Raw genomic sequence first — 19,168 nt, 5'->3', positions numbered from 1 at the left:
GTGAGAGATAACTGGGTAATTTTTGTATTCATCTTTACCCTTAATTAGTTAGAATATCAACAATATCAATCCTATAATTTGTACAAATATTATGAAATAGTAAGTTAACTAATGATTAATAAATAGTAGTAGTATTGATAATATATAGTAATGGCATTATAAAACTTCAATCCAAAAAAGAGTAAAATTTATAACTGATAGCATTAATATCGAAATACTATATATAGTAATATACTCATGAATATTATATTCATAATATTAATATTATACTATTATCACTTTAATTTGTTAAGAATATAATATGAATTTAATTATAATAATAATAATTAGTAAAATATTGCATTGATGAACACATGTTTTACCATAATTGTTTTGAACCCAATTTAATTTTTCAAGATTAAAAATAGTTCTCTATATATATTCAACAATTGAACGTATTTTTAATATTAGAAAAAATAGAGATAGACTAAGAATTAGAGATGAAAAATTAAGCAATATTTCTGTAACTAATTAATCAAGCCTTAATTTTTTTATTTTTTTATTTTGAAAAATGGTGTAAAGAGAAGATAACTATAGACAAAGGTGCTCAAAATAGATGCTGGTAGCTAGAGAGGAGTTCTAAAAAAAAAAATAAAAAATCATTAGTTAGGAGATCTGAAGAATTAAAGAAAGCATGAATTGACAATTAATTGCAGCACTTAGTATGGCAAAATTTAAGAATCACACCATTATCAAGATAGCATGTAGCATGGCATGATATAAATTAAAGCCAAAAGTTTTGTTTTGCAGCAAATTATGTACATTGTTTCAATATATGAAGATGTTGTTAACTTAGCCAAAAACAAAAAAACAAAAAAAAAAACTTAACAGTCTAATTAAAGACTCTACAAATTTAGAATCCCTGGGCTGCAATTGAGAAGATTCAACAAAATGGATAATTAAGAACAACCCATCATAAAGACAAATAAAACTTCAGTAACATACACCAGCAAAAAGGGCAATAAACTTGATCAAGATCATCAACTAATGAACACCACAAATAGTTTCACAAAACAAATCCATTAATATCAACACACCTCAAACAACATATACATATATATATAGAACAGACTAATTGTCAGCAATGACGACTAAGCCAAGTAGGTTGAAGTTAAAAAGAGTTTTGAGTTTACACCAATATCCTTCTAATAAGTTCCACTCTCCTCTTCCTAACAGCTCTTGTGATTCTTCAAATTGTCGTTTCCAATCTTATAGCTTGGAGCTGATCATTTAGCCAATTGCATTGAATTTTTGGCTTTTATAAGATTCTCTTCCTATAAATTGACTGCTCTTTCAATTGAACACCCTTTCATCTCTTGTTTATCCCGCGATCTCTTCTTGATTCTTTTGTTTAAGTAAAATATTAATGAGAAAAGGCAATCTAGCTAGTCAACGACATTGCAAATGGAAATCCAAGAGGCCGCATATTATAAGATTGGATTATATAAAACACATAACAAGAACAATTAAAGACAAATAACAAATAAAACAAACATTTGTATATTGCAATAGAAAAAAAAAAAATAAAAGGAACACGAGAAACATCAATTATTGGCAAGTCAGCTAGCTAGAACACAGTTGCTCATCAAACCCATTAGCATTATATGTATAATAATCCTCTAGCTAGTAACAAAAACACACTTATGATAAGAAATGTCCTAGCAAGAACAATCCAAGTCTTCCATTCGTTAGCCCCAATGGCCATGAACCAGTTTAAACACCATGGATTGAAGTCCATGAGAGGGTCGCTTGTCCTTGGCCAACGTGACAAGTGAATGAAAAAGTTAGATTGCTCTTGTTAGAACAACTTTTTTCACCTATTATCAATGTTTTACTTAAAAAAAAAAAAACCTTACTCCTAAATCTTCTCCCCTTGATGCATCACTGAAGACTTTTGTTTTCTTTTAGATACACTATTAGATCTTAGCACCATATCTTTGCTCTAATTTATGGTTGGATCCACAAAGCAGTGCCACCTTTGTCCTCCTTCTTCTCCCCTCTCCGGGCACCGGAATCTTCAAGCATTTCTTTCCTCTATTATTCTTGCTTTCCCGTTGGTAGACTCGACTTCATTTTGATTACTTTTACTGCTTCTTCCTCTCTGATCAATTCCCTCTTAGGGTTTGACATCATTTTAGACTAGACAAAACCTATTTGCACCAAATTAATTCGTTTGGCACTCAGATGGCTGGACCATATTTAATTTGCAGAATTGAATTCGATCATGTTGTTACGTTCAGAACTAGAATGCAATGCGGCCCCAGAGATGCATAGCAAGTAACATTGCTACATTAATATATTTGCCCATGTGCAATTGCGAAAGAGTATTCTATGAACTAGAAATTTTTTTAAATTATTCCTATAAGGTGAGAAACTGGGTAAGTCAAGATATATAGCATGAGGGGTCCTTGAATCTAAGCCCTACAAACATGAAAATATATTTGCATGCTAATTAAGAGGTTAACCAAATTGTAGTACTAATTAATTATATATATACCATCACAGGGCAGCACAACTTTCCAATAATTTGAGGTTCTGGGCACCAGAACATAAACTCTAAACCTGCAATGTCGATCAAATTGCATATCCAAAATTTCAGCATGCTAGCTGTACGTTGAACTTAAAAGATTGTAGTCCACTTTGGGCAAAAAGAGAAGATTGTAATCCATTTTATTAAATATCAATATCAAAACTGGCAGACAAAAAAAACAAAATCGACATCAAAAAGGTTCTGTTACTCAACCAAAAAAAAATCTATATGAAAATGCTATCATGTCAAGCTTCCAATTTGCCGTAAACATTCCGCCCCCAGTTTGCATAGGGCAGCACAATGCTGGTATTCTTACGTCATTTGTTACACAAGCACCTTAATTAAATGAGTCTCCAATAAACAAATAATTAGTAAGTAAATTAATGACTTTGACATGGTGTCGAAAAAAATTAAGATCACGTGCATGAGAAAGTATGGTAAGTGGATAGTCTGTTAATTAATTAGTGGCTGAAAATTAATGAAACAAACAGATAGCATTTGATTTTTCTTTTAAATTACTTTGATAATAGTATCTACAAAAAATTAAGAAAAATAACAGTAATATATCAAGTTTTTTACCTCATTCTAAATTTATGTAAGAAAAATTTTAAAAAAGTGACACAATTACTGATCAATAGCATAATATATATAACATTAATCTAGAACCCCCTCTAGAGCACAGGTTAAAATTTTGTTGAAGTCTAGGGCGTAAGTAAATCATATCCGTCCATGTCCCAGCTGCTCTCTCTGCGGCTGCATTACAGCAGTTGTCTGAGAAATTAGATAGATAATAGGTTTCCCCATAAAACTACACGCCAATATATATATACCTAATAATATCATTCATAAAATTGTATTGCAGTTTGACTGATAAAAAAAAACATGTATTTGGAAATGTTAATCCAACAGTAAATCTGTTCACTTGTTGACTCTAGATGTGATGACGAGGGTAAAGCAAATCTTCTTTCTCCTCCACTTAACTGTGCCCTCACCCCCCAACCAATAAAAAAATACATAAAGCTTCAGATGTACCAAAAGATTACCTGGATTATTACCGGAGGATGGCCGGAGAATTGCAGACTGGTGGCCGGAATTTGGGGTATTGTTGGTGAGTGAGTGATTGAAGCTGCAGGATGACCTGATACAACCATATATATGTTCTATCTGGTGCTCATGTAATTGTGGTTAACTAATTACTTATAAAATCCCTCATCATCAGAAACTGGAAAAGCAACCAGGCTACAGCATCCTGATAGAATGAATATGTGTATGTGTATAATCTCACCATCTAATCACTGGAAGGAATCTAAAACCTGGATCGTCCAAAATGATCTATCTATCTATATGCTTTGTGGTCCATCAAATTCGGAAACAGGATGAAGATGATGATCAAAGGAAGGAAAAGATGACGATAAGAAAGGAAGGGAAAGACATGGGCCCGGTCTCACCAGATCATGCTGGCAGCTTCAACCTCTCAAACCAACATATATATACATATATATATATAATATATATATTAGTAGAACCGAAGGAACCAAAGAGCCATGCTCATCATTTTGCATGCTTAATTTGCCTGGAACCCTAATTCATGGCCTTTTAATCTTACCTTCTCCTCCTCCGTTGTGAATGCCCCCTCCTCTCTTCTTCTACAGCCTCATATATAGAGCCGGTAGAGGTTTGTTTTGGCCCTTTCTTACAGCTATTGACGTTGACTCCTTGTTCCCTCGTCTCTCTCTCTCTCTCTCTCTCTCTCTCTCTCTCTCGGAAATAAATACGGGACCACTGCTAGCGCATCTTTTAACATTGCAGGCAGCCCTAATCAACTACGTGTTACAAGGGTAAAGTGGTTGGTCTTACCCAAATCAATAGACTGCTTCGAAACTTTTTAGGCCAACCAACCGTGTCAATGCTGGCTAATTAACTATAGGAAAATGATAGTTTTATATAATTTTCATCACTAGAATTATCCAAGAACAATATTCTACAACTATAATACGCTTGAATGGATTTTTTCTTCACAAATTAGCCGCTGTATGTAGAAATTTGTTAAATAGTTTTTTTTTTCCTTTTTTTTTTGCTGGGTAATTTGTTTAAATAGTATTAATTAAGCGACAGGTACGGATTAAAATGGAAAGAAGAACTAATGTTCTAAGGAAGCAATGAAAGCCCATACATGCAAACGCGTGATATATAGGACCATTTCTGGAAGAGTCAGCTAATAGATACAAATAATGCATGCAGTTGTACTGAAATTAAGACTGGAAGATATAGGATATAAATAGAGCAGCCTTATTCGCATCACATGGACACTGTCTTTGGGTAGACAAAATAAGAAGCTAAGCTTCTCCAAATGATCAGCGGCCGTTCTCACATGCAGGCTTAGCTACGGCGCGTATATATGCAATAAAATCGATGGAGATCTAGGCCTTCTCTGAGCTAGGGATGGACCATTAATGTGGGGATATGAGAGGGGTAGCCCCAATTGACGTACTTTTTTCCTTTTACATAGCAATATATATATATATATATTGGCTATTCTCCTGTTTAATTAGTTTGTCATCCACACTCACTACTAACTAGGATTAGGGTTTTTTTTTTTTTTTTTTATGGACGAACCAGATTGATCAATTTCAGCATTGCAAGCCTCTTCGTCATTGGTAATAGATGTTAAACTTTTAGCTAGGTACATCAGCTTCCTCGTCCTGTAGAGAAGAAGAAGACCAAATCTGTCACGATTGCCTTCTAAAACATGATATCTCAAAAAGGAGCATATGTATTGTAGGTAGGCACTGTTTTTGTTAAAAGAAATTTATTAGTGTGTGTGTGCGTATTTGCCTCCATTATGTTCAAGATATGGCTCACATTAGATAACATGATCATATTAAGTAGATTGTTCTAAATTTTGTGTCTTAGATAGCCGTGCCTAGCTATAGTCTATAAATATTCTTGCATATCAATTAGTTTACTTATTCAAAAAAATTCAATATGCTTCCATGTCAATGGTGCAGTGGCAAAATATTTGAAATTTCACATACAATATATAACGGGATTCAAATCAGTGCGACAACTTGAAAGTTAAAATTATTATTGAAACGCAGCATTTAACTGAAAAATAGCAATAAGGTTAGAAAACAAGTCCCTTATAAATTATACCGAATGTCTAGCTCTGAGTGTGTATAGAGTGTGTCCGTATTTGAATTTATCCGAGAGATGCATCAAGAGAGAAGATCACTCGTCCATAGGGATTAGTCAAGCGAATCTCGAACACCCTTGGTGAATAAAAAAAAATAAAATTCAATAGTATTTATTTTTGTTTGGTGTATTTCTCCTAACACATTAATTAAACTAGTTTTTTAGATCCACCTCTGGAATAGCTAGAGCTGGTACGGTGCCCTTTCTTCTGTGAGATCACATTATGACAGCTGCATGCCACGAGGGGTCACAATATCAACTCACGTCCAAGAAGACTATAGCAGGAAGATGAGATGAAAAAGGTATTGTTTTTATAAATGCAGGGCATATGTTGGCCAGGTTGGTGGAATCAGTTGAGGGTACCCTTTTGTCTTTAGCTTTGGGTGGTTCTTCTGTCGTTGGTGTCAAATGGTTGACAAACAATGACAAAGAGACAAGCCCTAACGCAATGGGAGCGAGGACCACACATGTATGTACATGCATATATATCTCATATATCATCTAGCAGCAGCAGCAGCAGCAGCAGCTAGTCTGATCTGATTAGAGGAGCGGATACGATCACATGGTTTTGCTTTTGTAGTTTAGTTCGAAGAGTTGAATCTTTGCATTTGATTAATGGGTATCCTTGTGGTGGTTGAGAGCAAAGCTGTCTGTGTTAGTGTTATCTTTTCCCTTGAAGAATATGGGACTTTCTTCTTTTTCCTATATTTTTGGCCCCACTTGCGTTCATCATTCGTTATCATGCCTCCCTCTAGATGCCTTCTTTTGAATTTGTCCCAGTCCACCCACACCCACACCCACACCCACACCCAGTCATGCATATGCATTAACTTATTTGGTGGATTTTAGTTACCGCGCGCACATCCTTGTTTCTTTTAACTTACCCATTTTTTCAAAAATATTAAAACCATTACAGTACCAACATCTGTATATAGCAATCTATATCTGTCAACTTTTAACACTTCTTCTCATCTCCAATTTCCACATAAACATAAAAAGATAAATTATATAATTAGTTCCTAAATTTTGTTTTATTAACAAATTAATTTTTTTCAATATTATTAAGTTCTAAGATATACTAAGGCGCACAAACACCTAGTGGAACTAAACGCATGCTAACTAAATATATATATATATATCTTAATTAAAAAATAAGATATAAAATACTTCTTAACTCCTAATAATATATATTCACAAGCATGTTATTAATAAAATTAAAAAATTCAATATATAGTAAGTAAGAAAAATATTAAAATAAGTTATATACTTTTAAATTTCAGCAAAGTATATCAGATCATATTTCAGCAGCAACTAACATATAAACATCACAAAAGTTCAAAGAATTTGTAAGAAAAGCTTGACTGATTTATTATTTATTTAGCATTTAATTATAATTAGAATTAGAATATGAAAAATTTTCTTTTCCTATTAAAATTGGATTCTATTAAAAATCACAAGAATAAACAAAATATTAATTTCAATTAGTATTTAGTTATAATTAGAATTGGAATCTAAGAATTTTTCTTTTCCTATTAAAAATTACAATAATAAACAATTAAAAGTTAAAACAGTAAAAATATTCTTAAAAAAATAGCCAAGCATGCCTGGACCATTCTAGGAGACAAAGGTGCACCTAGGTGCACCTTGTGCCTAGGCACGCCTTTAATAACATTGATTATTATACTTTAATTTTTGTCATCACAATTATTAAATTTTAATTTTTATTATAATCTAATCTCTCTTTTAATTTTCATTAAATTTTCTTAATGAAAATTGATGTGTGATATGCATTAGTATAAATTTAAAAATTATTTAATTATAAAATTAACATAAATTACACTAAAGTGATTTTGAGATTTATATTAATATTGTATATCACACTAGTTTTTATTAACATAATTGATGAAAAATCAAAAGAGAGATTGAGTTGTAATCAAAATTAAAATTTAGTGATTTTGATAACAAAAGTATAGTGATCAATTTATAATAAAATACAAAAAAATACGAAATTTAGAAGTTAACTGATAAATTTACCCAAAGCATAACCATAAAATTAAAGTTCTCATATTATTCTATTTTTTCTTCTCAATGATCTCTCTCTCTCTCTCTCTTTTCAATCATGGCAAAGCCTTACCTTACAAGGAGTCTCATTAGGACACTAAAGCCAACTAAGATACAACCAAAGGGCAGGGATCCAAAAAAAGCCTAGCAAACAAGCAATCAACAAGACGACGAAATAAACTACGGGGGAAGAATTGGGCATATCATGGGAAGCTAAGAAGAATATTTTAAGAGCCACAGACCAAGGGGCTAAAAACCTTAGCTTAAGAAACCCTGAGAAGTAGTGCGTATGAATAACCTAGAAGAGTCCAAGACTTAAGGCATATTGACAAGTTATCTGTCATGCTTTTTTCAATTGCCACCCAAAAAATTTCCGAGAGCCTGAGACTAGATCAGACAAAAGCAAGAGCCTAAGCCTATATTTTTGGTGCCTTTCAAAAACGTTTTGCTTTTGGTGCAGTTAGGGGGCAGTTTGATAGAGCCTGGTTTAATTAGTGCTATGAGCTTTGTTTCCTCTCTGAGGGATTTTTAGATCTCTTTAATATAAATTTTGGTACATTTTATCAAAAAAAAAAGGAGTCAGGATCCCAACCCAAAAGACGAATGCCAATGACAAGATCCCAACCAACTTCAATGATCTCTAATTAACCTGTTCTCTTGTTCATGATCAATACAAAAATAAAGAAACAAATTTCTATTTGTTTGAGCTTAACTATTGATATTTACAATGAGGCAAAATTGAGAAATTAAGAAATACAAATCAAAGAAAAAGGAAACATATAAAATAAATTTTTTATTTCTGATTTTTTTTATAAGATATGTACCAAGAATTAGGTAAATTCGGGCTCAAGTCTCAGTTGAAGGCTTAGGCATCAATTCATGTGCCAGTCTGTTGCCTTCCCTTTCGGCGCATAAGACTTAAAAGAATGGGAGAAAAAAAATACCTTCCTGCCATGGATATTGCTTGGATAAAGTGCCCAAAATTTGCAAGTTGATCGTCTCCCCTAGAGATGGCAGAAACAAAAGTATTGGTCACCTTCAATTGAATATCTCTAAGCCCGAAACGAATGTGCATGTGTGTGTGTGTTGCAAAGTTGAAGGAAAGCAGTTTAACTAGCTGTATTATAAATAAAAGTTTCTAGGGATACAACTTATAAGGTCCAATCATCCAACAAGAGATGGAAAGGAAAATTTCAGAATAAAAACAATCCCTAATATATAGGGTCTATAAGACAAACATGAAAACGAAAAATATTCAAAAACATATCAATCTTTGAGTAGGAAGTTTATAGAAATAAAAAAAAATTGAAGTACAAAAATAGCTTCACATATCATAATTATTGTTTTAAGATCTTTTAAATGGTAGAGAATCATAAAAGGATCCCAAGAGGAGAGGACCTTCTACTCTTATTACTCTAATCAACAAACCCATTAGTCAAGGAAACAAACATGGATCGTATATAGCCCAAGGGACCATTCTGAATTGCTTTAAAATTCAGACAGAAGGATATGAAAATGACTATTGAAAGTCAGTGCACTCTCAAGGGACCATAGCTATGATAGTAGTTGTATGACTTTAGTTTAAAAACCCTTTGGCTACATATATAGAAGAGGCTAGAATTGAGAGAAATGTTATAATTGCTACTATAAGTTTAAATACTCACACAATATATTTGCCTTCACTTGACTAAGGGGTTGATAGGGCAAAATACCCACAACAGAAACTAAATCTATTCAAAGATCCTATTATCGAGTCACCATGCTTGACTTTTAGTCAAGACACGTACAAATGGACAAGGGGCGATTAATGAAGGCAATGAGCAACGCTAGCGACCAAAGGAGTCACCATAATAATAATAGAAGGGATGATTAGTGTCGTCTCTCAAAAAATAAATAATAATAACTATAATTAATGATGTCAACTTTCAGTAGTTGTGAATTTGAGGGCTTGGACAATGAATCAGACCCCACTTTTACAATGGGCTCCATGTCAAAGTGGCCTTGATTGATTGAGATGGTTGCAAACTCAATACAAAAACTACAATTAGGCTGCTCGAGACGGTTTTCTCATAAATACAATTGAGATGCTCAAATCAAGAAGTGTTGGGAGACTTTTAAGGGAAAGTCTGGTGATCAGAAATATAGCAAGACAATAAGAGTATGGCCCATTAATTGTTGTTACCCACCATGTCAATTTTGTATTTGTGCCCATCCTTTGTCCAACTCGCCTTAGCTGCTATCGATTCAATTATCTGTAACGAGTGATGAATTAAGGAGTCCATAAAAATAAGCAATGATGTTGCTTGTTTGCATTGCCCTTTTCAATTCATGCGACTCCTCTCTGAGATCATTATTCTATTATTGCTTCTTGTAACTTCATTATACTGACACATATATAACTGGGAGTGATCGCTTTATACTTAATTAATCCCATGCTTTGTGCAGAATTTAGCAAATTTCAGTAGACTTATGTTCACCAACGCCACCAATTAATCCTCAAAATCTTGATTGAACGGCCTGACTTCTCAGAGACGGTGCTTACCAAATGATGAATAGAATCAATCAAACTTTGCAATTATTTTAATTGGCTTCTACGTACCGTTTTGGTCTTGCGAGTTTCTAACGGAAGAGATTCAATCAAACAGATCATCCCCAATCCCCTTCCTTGTGACCAGGGCGGCCAATTACTTGCCTAAGCTAACCTTGAATGCACACATTTTAGTGTTTAATTGCTACATTGAATTGCTTCAAGATCATGGTGAATAGCCTCTACAATAATCCTCCAACGTGTTGTCAATGTATAAAACTCAAGGGGCTTACTTCTCTCTTTTGATCCATTTTCGAGTTCTCCATGTTCGATCTTGCTAGGAAGATACCAGCGATCTAGCCCTTCATCCTTACTCGAGCAAAACATTGACGAATAAGAAGATCACATCAGAATTTTCCTACACGATGGCCTCTTCTTAGTGATATAATATCAATCGCATCAGAATTTTGCCACTTTCATCTGTAATCGAAGAAGATGAAGAAGATCGATTCTCTCGTCCAAGGAATATATATTGTTTATGAATCAAGAAAAATCAGAACTAGAACAAAATTATTTGGTGCTTGTCTAAACCAATTGTCACACACTTTTTGTGGTGCCCCAAAAAATCAAAAACGAAAAAGTCCAAGCACGGCGGGAAAGCCACCTTCGAAAACTGCTGAGGAAAAGTTTCGGAAGCTGCTGAGGAGAGAGCTTCGAAAGTTGCTGAGGAGAGAGCTTCGGAAGTTGCTAAGGAGAGCTTCGGAAGCTGCTGAGAAAGGAGCTTCGGAAGCTACTGAGGAGGGAGCACGTGCATCCACGTGCATCCACGTGCATCCCACTCTTAGAAATTCTAATTGTTGTATTTTGACAACAACACTTTTAATTGTGACTTTTTTTTATCTATAACCAAAAAAAAACAATTAAACAATCCCACTTTGAATAAACTCCTTCAAGAATTATGGATAAGGTTCTCGTTGAATAATTATTAGGGTGCCTACCGGCTAGGGATGCACCAATTTGGGGCTTAATTAAATTGAGATGATATCTTCAAATATTGTGGCATTAGTTGAACTGGTAGGGTCCCCGCAACGTGATTATGTTTAAATGTTGCTTGTTATGTTGTTAATCAAACGATCAATGTATGATGTATGACCATGGCAACTTTGCAACCACCTCTGTCCTACTACAGTTTCAATCCGTGTATATGTGGTCATCATGGATATACATGCATTAATCAACCGGCCAACTGATTGACTCTCCAATAACTGGGATCCGCATTCGCTCATTTTCCATAAATTGCGAAAGAGTTTGGAACCTAATCCAACTCAAAATCATCGAAATTAGTCAAATCGATAACAAAGCCTGGGGCTATGGGACACCATATGATGCCTTGTTTAAGGACAGAGTCCAAGAACCCCAATCAATGACCCATAAAGTGAAGTTTATGCCAATTTATTTAATTGGCAAAATTATCTCCTACAATAATATTAGAATTACAATTCAACTGAATTTATAAGGATAAAACTGCTTGTTTCATAAGTCTTTGCTATGACTCCCAGATCATTATTCGGTCAATATTTTTTTTAATTTTTTAATTTTTAAAGTTGCTCGTGATTTATTATAACTCATGTAATAAACAGCATCTCATGATAAGTATGAAATTATAGATTCGTACATTTTTACACCTATTAATATAGACATTTATAACTGTTTCCGATGCCCTAAGAAAGAAAAATGTTCCTAATGAATTCAGATTGGGTACATATATAGACAAGTGTTCACCAACTCTAACGAGGCAGTGAGTCTGAACTGTTGGTTCCATGCACTGAAAACAACCTTTTCCTAGAAACATAAGAACAATCCGACCGGTATTTTGCTATGTTGGCACATTAAGTATCAGCTGTAGATAGAAATAACCTGCTAGCTAAAATTTACAAACTAGACACTCCATCTGAATGAAATTGATTCATATTCCCAGGACTATGAGTATAGGCCACATTTTAGTACTAAGCATTTTGGTTGACAAAACCAAACTTTGTTAATCAGCGTCTCTCTCTCTCTCTCTCTCTCTTAAATATATGTCCATATTTAATTTAATATAAACTAGAGCGGCAAGGCAGACATTTAAGACTTCATATATTGGTTTGGAGGTGGAATCAATTTTCTTTCCTTGCAACCTGCAGTTGCAGAAAGAATGCAGTGAGTGTTTAGAAGAGAGGCAACTAAAAATGACAAGAATTGGGGGCACATGCAACCATGTGAATTGCAGGCTTACCTTCAAAGCCCCTCAGTTCAAGCTCATGCCATTCCTGGACCATTGCGCAGCAACAACACAAAAGATGGGTTAAGAAGTCGTCACATGTGCCTCCCTGCATTACAGATAATAGGTTTAGAACTTGCTCTAGTTTTGTTGCTCCCCTGGTTTTCTAATCTTGATCTCCTAAGCTCACAGCTCACTAGATGCATCACCCAGCAATATAGTTAGTTTCTAGAAAATCATTTTCTAGTCCATGCATCATGCCAACCTTACGTGCCAAACTACAAATCTGGTTAAGCGATTATGGAGCATAGAAAGGGTAAACTATATTAGAAGATATAGTTTTTGTGAAGTACAAGAAGTAGGTTGAATGATGACTAAAAAGGATTTCTGGTAGAATTTAACGATTATTTCTTTTAATACTGACCACGCTGATGTAGCAAAATTTTAATGTTTGATGCTGAAAGAAGTATATGATTTTCTTTACAAGTGCGAAAGCTATTTGAGAAGGAAATACCTCTATGTTAAAAAGCCTACGCAGTTTCCCTCTTGTACAACACGTGTAGCAGCAGCAGCAGCAGAATAGGGAGTAAACCATAAGATCATTGCATGTATGCCCACGAGCTGCATTTCCACGTGGTTGTCATAATCAATATGAGTCCCGACCCTTTTACAGAAACATTTAGAAAGATATGTACTGATTTTTGAGAGCATACATGGGAATAAACATGCCCTGAATCAAGGCTGAAAAGTATCTTTTCCAGTAAGACTTCACTTATGTGTACTTGTCAAAGAAAAATAAGGATTATATTTTAACTGTTGACAGACAACGACTATGAGTGCTTGTAAGAGAAAACAACTTGTTAACCTCCTCATGAAGAAAAAGAAATGTTCAATAAAGCGCATCATCAAGATTATCCCCCCAGAATAATGAATTCATTGATTGAACTTTGGTTCACACTTCACAGTGCTTCATCCTCTTTTTACATCAAGGGGATTTCATAGAAGGGAACTGCTCCACCCTTTTTTTTTTTTTTTTTTCATTTTGGTAATTGAGGCTTTGAGTAGGATAATTGGCTAAAACAGCATTTTAGAGCATTTCTGGTGAAATAATGATGGTTTATGCCAGGGAGAATAGTCAACGTTTTTCATATAGAATGCCAAGATAAACACCATGACAAGCAAGAAATATTCAATAAAAGGCATGATCAAAATCACCCTTCCCAACCTTTTTGCGTTTAGGGGGGGAAAAAAACAAAAAAAAAAAAAAAGCAGCCCTCTTAAAGAATGAGTGCACCAATTGAACTTTGGTTAATAATGCTTCATCCTGTTCCTTTTTCTTCCCCCTCCAAACATCAAATGGATTTCATAGAAAGGAACCCCTCTGAACACCTTTTTTTTTTTTTTTATTAATTCTTGTAATTCAGGTTTGAGTAGGATAATTGACTGATAAATAATGGTAGTTTGTTGGAGCATTTTTACTTTGTGGGTTCTTTAAAAATTTTCCCCGAGCTTCTTTATGCCAATGATAGCATGTTACTTTTTAGGGTGAAAATAGAGCAGTGGGTTATCTTTTGTGTATTTAAAATAGAAACCTCATATGAGATGGGATGTCCGGGGAATTTATCATTGCCCAGTTGGGGATGAACAGTTTTTATCCTCGAAGGTTGGGGATTCAAAACAATGAGCATTTTATAGGATTCTTGCAAAAGTATGACGATTTTTTAGCACAAGACCTCTGCGAGGGTAAAACTTCGTCAACATGTTTGGTGTGACAAGAATATTTGGACCCAGCTTACCTTGTATTTCAAAGGGCTATGATGAACACGGGCATACATCACCATGGCAGATAATCTACAGAAGGATGGGCAGCAAGTATTCAGAGACATTTGTTCCCATAAGGAATTTGCAAAATTGGAAGTGAATTTCGGAGCCACATAGGAATCATTATTTGTTGGGATATGTTGGATAGGAGGAGAATTGGAGAACAATCATGAGGGGGATGGCATCTAAATCAGGCAATTTAAGGACAAAACCTTCTACAGGCTATCTTGTAAAATTAGAGGTGCCTATTCCTGAGGAAGGGGATTGGCTTCCAGATACATCCTCTCCACACTACTAGCAACTTCATTAAGCAAGGACACCTTTTAATGTATTTTTGTTGGGCATATGAGCAAGATAGAGAATTGTCAGGTCCTCTGCGCTTGACATGTAATTTAGAGTAGATTTAGGAACTTTGGGAGAAAAGATGCAGAGAGAGAGAGAAGAACAAAGGGATATGAGAGAAAGAGAAGAATCGAGAGAGAGAATTTGAGAGAAAGAGAGAGAATTATGTTCAGAGAATATGCTTTTTCGTACCTTTCATTCTGTTAGGATAGCTTTTATAGCTATTCCTTGGCACAAAATAACCGCCAAGGTACAACTTGAGTAGTAGTCTAGGTACAATAGAATAACAGCCTTACATTGTATGAGCAAAAGACAAAACTACCCTCATCATAACCCTACGGTCCTAACAAGAATCTACAAGTCATTGTTTATTCATTCAATGTTGCTAGCTGGGTGGCTTTAGGAGTTAAACTTCTTGGTGTACTATGTTTTTCTTTATGTGAGTTCAGGAATGTTTCTCAGGGTTGCAAGGGAGAAGACAAGTCAAGAGGAGGTGAACTTGGGCTTTTATTATTTGTATGTAATGTGAATATTTATAGGTTAAAGGAATTAAAGATTTTATAAAGGTATCAAAGTTTCAGTTAAAGTTGAAGAGGAAACTTTAGTGTCAGTGTGTATAGTTGGAGCCTCGGTGGCTTTGTGTCCTTATACAGCATGCTGATGAGCAGTTGTGCCCTCCTTTAATGCCCTTTATCTGATTACAGATCAACCAACAAGGGAAAGGCGAATACAACCACTCAAACAAGTCCAGGAAGGATGATATCAGTAGCTTTCTTGTCCTCAAAATAGGTAGGCCTAAGTTAACAGACAGAAATGTATACTCATCTGGTTGCATATCTAATTAACTTGACAGCAACTTGGGATAATGGCACAAGGGAAGGAAATCTTACATATTTTGCCTTCTGACAACAGAGCAGCTATGTTAACAAATATTCCACAGGGATAGAAGCAGGCCTTCAAACCTGTATAGGGAAGTTAACAAGATATATGGGCTTGAACTTGGATAATAATCTAAATAATAAATCTGAGATCATGACATGTGGATGCAATCAAACTTCATTGCCTAAGGCAGTTAAAATTTATAAGAGGTTTGAAGGACTGACTTAAACAAGGCTCCTTCCAACAGTCAAAGAGATCAGCTTGCCACTCAGATTTTCCTTGACCATCAGGTTTTAAATCATTAGCCCCAAGACTGGAATTTGTTCCACATCTAAAGAACGAAAATTTGATGTGAAATAACATGCATATGAATACATTATATGTATAAGCCTTCAGCAGTGTATATAAAATTTACCTGTATCCTGCATAAGTCTGCACATCAGGGGAAAGTTTCTTTCCAGTTGGGACATTAACAACATTTTCTGTTACTTCAATAAGATGTTCAATAACTTGGCATTCCTTCTGTTCGTTATTTACTTGGGAACAATGCAACTCAACATGCAACTTCTTCTTCTCCTCTTCAAGAGCCTCATGGAATTGAAGTTCAGGGTATCGACGAGACAAAGAATTCTCTAATATGTTTGCCTCTTTCTTGGTTCGGTGCCTTTTCAATATAGCATCCTGGACCTTCATATCCTCATTATCAAGGGAGTATTCTTGATGGTCCTCTTCAATTGCTTGCAAGCAGTCCTCCAGATTCTGATGTAACTATTATGGGAAAACCAGGTTACTGTTGTTGATGCTGTTCACCAAAAAAAAAAAAAAAAAAAACTAGCTCTTCATTCATTTTTATCTAGAATCTTATCTTTTTGTAAGGCCCTTATAACTAATATAGTACCCAAGTATCTCCCACCAAGTTTTTCTAGGTCTTCCTCTACCTTTTTTGCTAGATACTTGTTTCATTCCATCCACTCTCCTAAGTCTCCTCAATAGGAGCTTCTATTGGTGTTCTTCCCACATGACAAAATTATCTTAATTTTGTCTCACGTCTTATTTTCAATAGGAGCAGCTTTGACCTTATTTCAAATAACCCCATTTCTCATTTTATCTTTTCTTTTATGGTCATGCATCCATCTTAGCATCCTAATCTCTATTATGCTCATATTTTGCACATGCGAGCCTCATAGGAGCTTTATTTCCCAACATTCTATGTCATTTGACAAAGCTAGTGTTATAACTATGTTGTAAAATTTTTCTTTTATCTTTAATAGAATCTTACTATCACAAAAAATGTTGGATGCACTTTTCCATTTTGACCATCCTAACTTAATTCTATGGAAAATATCCTCATTAATCTCCCATCTTTTTGAATGATTGATTTAAGATATTGGAACTAATCTTCTCTTAGTATAAATTTATTTTGGAGTTTTATCATAATATCGTCCACACTTATATTTATACTAAACTTGCATTCCATATAATCAGTTTTCACTCACTTAATTTAAAAGTTTTATATTCTAGAGTGTTCATCAATATCCTGACCTTAGTCCACACACCACATTATATCAACCGAACCTCAACATCATTCAAATTTCATTGCTACTTAATTCAACATCCAACATAAGTTTTGCGGGATATGAACCTCTAATTCCTTAAGGTCTACAAAATCAATTGGGTTCAAGTTAACTCAACTGAACTTCACCATCATTTAAATTTCATTGCCACTTAATTCAGCATCCAATATAAGTTTTGCAGGAAATGAACATTTAATTCCCTAAAGTCTACAATCCACAGGTTTCAAGCTAACCTATATACGAAGCACTTGAGTCCTGCCTCTGCAATTTGAGGTAAAGTTTAACACCAGGAATATCTGATTATTTGAGAAAAAGTCAAAACTGTTTTTAACTTCTTATAAATCATTTCTAAATCACATTCAGAAGCCACTCAGGGAAGAAAAACAAAGCTGCTAGAATTTGTTCAGATTCAACCACCTGTTACTCCAACATCTTTGGGAAATTATTCCAAACAAGTTTTCCTAGTTGAGGTCACCAATGACTATGTGTTGCTCTTTGACTTTGCACAAAATGACAGGGGTCCAAATCCCTGAAATCGACGGAGACACCACAGCGCATACCTGCATCCGATACTCGTGGACCAGCGTGATCAACGGCACCAGCTTCAGATACCGATCAATCTCGTTCTGAATCCGTCGGAACTGATAGACTACGTTCCATCCCATGGCAAGCATGTACAGGTAACTTTTCTCTCTGCATCCATCCACCAAATCAAGCGCCCTCCTCAGCGCCTCCTCCAGCAAGTCCAAAGGCTCTCTGGTCGCCGAAAGGCTCATCAGGTCCGTCGATTTGAGCGTCTCCAGCAAGTTCCCGATCATCCTCACGTGGCCGGCGAGCTGCTCGCAGTTCTTACGGTGCATAGTGGCGTTTCGGGCCGCCGCCACAATGAGATCGATTAGGCCCAAAGCATCAGCTCCGGAAGCCTGCGCCGCGCTCGCCATGGACACCTCAGGAAAGAGCCGTAGATCAGAAGGCAAAATTAATCAACGTAGCGATTCCTTCATGTGTTTGGTGGTTTCGTTGCTCTTTTCATGCGTTTCCTTACTGCTGTGCTTCTTTTCCAATTCCGACCGATCGGAAAGGCTAGAGACGGCGTGGATGCACGGCGGCGACGGTGAAGTTGTCGGTTTGATTCTCAGTATATGCACTCTACTACACTGCTCTGTGTCAACATTGGCATCACTTCGCCATCATTTCATTTCTACCTTTAATTTCATCTTTTTCATTCGATAGATTTTAGATAAAAATATATGTTTTATAATTTTTGTGTATTTTAATTTGAAGTAAAATATAAATAAAATTTTCAAACTTGAATAACGCTTTTTTAAGCTATGTTTTAAGTTGTAAAGTGCTTTAAGCTAATGAAATATTTAGATAAAATGTCATTTAAGTTATTAATTATAAAATTATAAAAAGTTATAAAATGACTAAAAGAGCATATTACTATTTGTGTAAATAAATTTATTAAAAAATAATTATAATTATAATAAAAAATATAATTAATTAAAGTAAGTGTTGTATAGTTTTGAAATTATAATTTTTTATTTTTTTTTGTAACGTAAGAATCCAAAGAAATTCTAATACATAAGTTTTCGACAAAAATCATCACTTTCTTTTCTATAAATTACAAACATCGAGCCAAATCAGATAATTAAGATAAGTTAAGTAAAACTGATTCAAAAATTCGTGTTTCGTGACCCTTCACGTAATAAAGCAATACTTATTATATTGTATAGAATTCAAACAAACAATCTTGACATACTCAATATTCGGATTCTATGCGACCCCAAAAGATTAAAACCAAAAAAAAAATTGATCATCTATTTTTATATAATGTTTAGCTCCATGTTAGAGGAATAATCAAAATTTGTTGAATGTTTCACATATAAATAAATTAATGATATTTATGACAAATAGTCAAATCACATATCTTGATGTGTTTT

The 19,168-nt window shown here is 34.7% G+C and overlaps 1 protein-coding gene and 1 long non-coding RNA gene across 2 annotated transcripts; both read right to left on the bottom strand.

Annotated features, from left to right (window-relative positions):
* Nucleotides 1-3,044: 3,044 nt before the first annotated feature.
* LOC127808794 (uncharacterized) lies at nucleotides 3,045-4,501 on the bottom strand. Its single transcript, XR_008024980.1, has 2 exons — nucleotides 3,613-4,501; nucleotides 3,045-3,322 (listed from the first exon to the last, which is right to left on the bottom strand). It is a non-coding gene; the product is annotated as an uncharacterized LOC127808794 (long non-coding RNA).
* A 7,613-nt stretch (nucleotides 4,502-12,114) lies between these two features.
* LOC127807085 (protein MID1-COMPLEMENTING ACTIVITY 1-like) lies at nucleotides 12,115-18,427 on the bottom strand. Its single transcript, XM_052344698.1, has 7 exons — nucleotides 17,786-18,427; nucleotides 16,067-16,419; nucleotides 15,876-15,982; nucleotides 15,663-15,734; nucleotides 13,124-13,230; nucleotides 12,625-12,718; nucleotides 12,115-12,526 (listed from the first exon to the last, which is right to left on the bottom strand). The coding sequence occupies exons 1-7, from the start codon at nucleotides 18,164-18,166 to the stop codon at nucleotides 12,474-12,476; spliced, it is 1,167 nt and encodes a 388-aa protein (XP_052200658.1). The 5' UTR covers nucleotides 18,167-18,427; the 3' UTR covers nucleotides 12,115-12,473.
* Nucleotides 18,428-19,168: the final 741 nt, after the last annotated feature.

This window comes from Diospyros lotus, chromosome 8 (assembly GCF_014633365.1).
Source record: "Diospyros lotus cultivar Yz01 chromosome 8, ASM1463336v1, whole genome shotgun sequence".
NCBI lineage: Eukaryota > Viridiplantae > Streptophyta > Magnoliopsida > Ericales > Ebenaceae > Diospyros > Diospyros lotus.
Note: the sequence above shows the minus strand (reverse complement) of the source record. Positions and strands in the feature narration are given on the sequence as shown.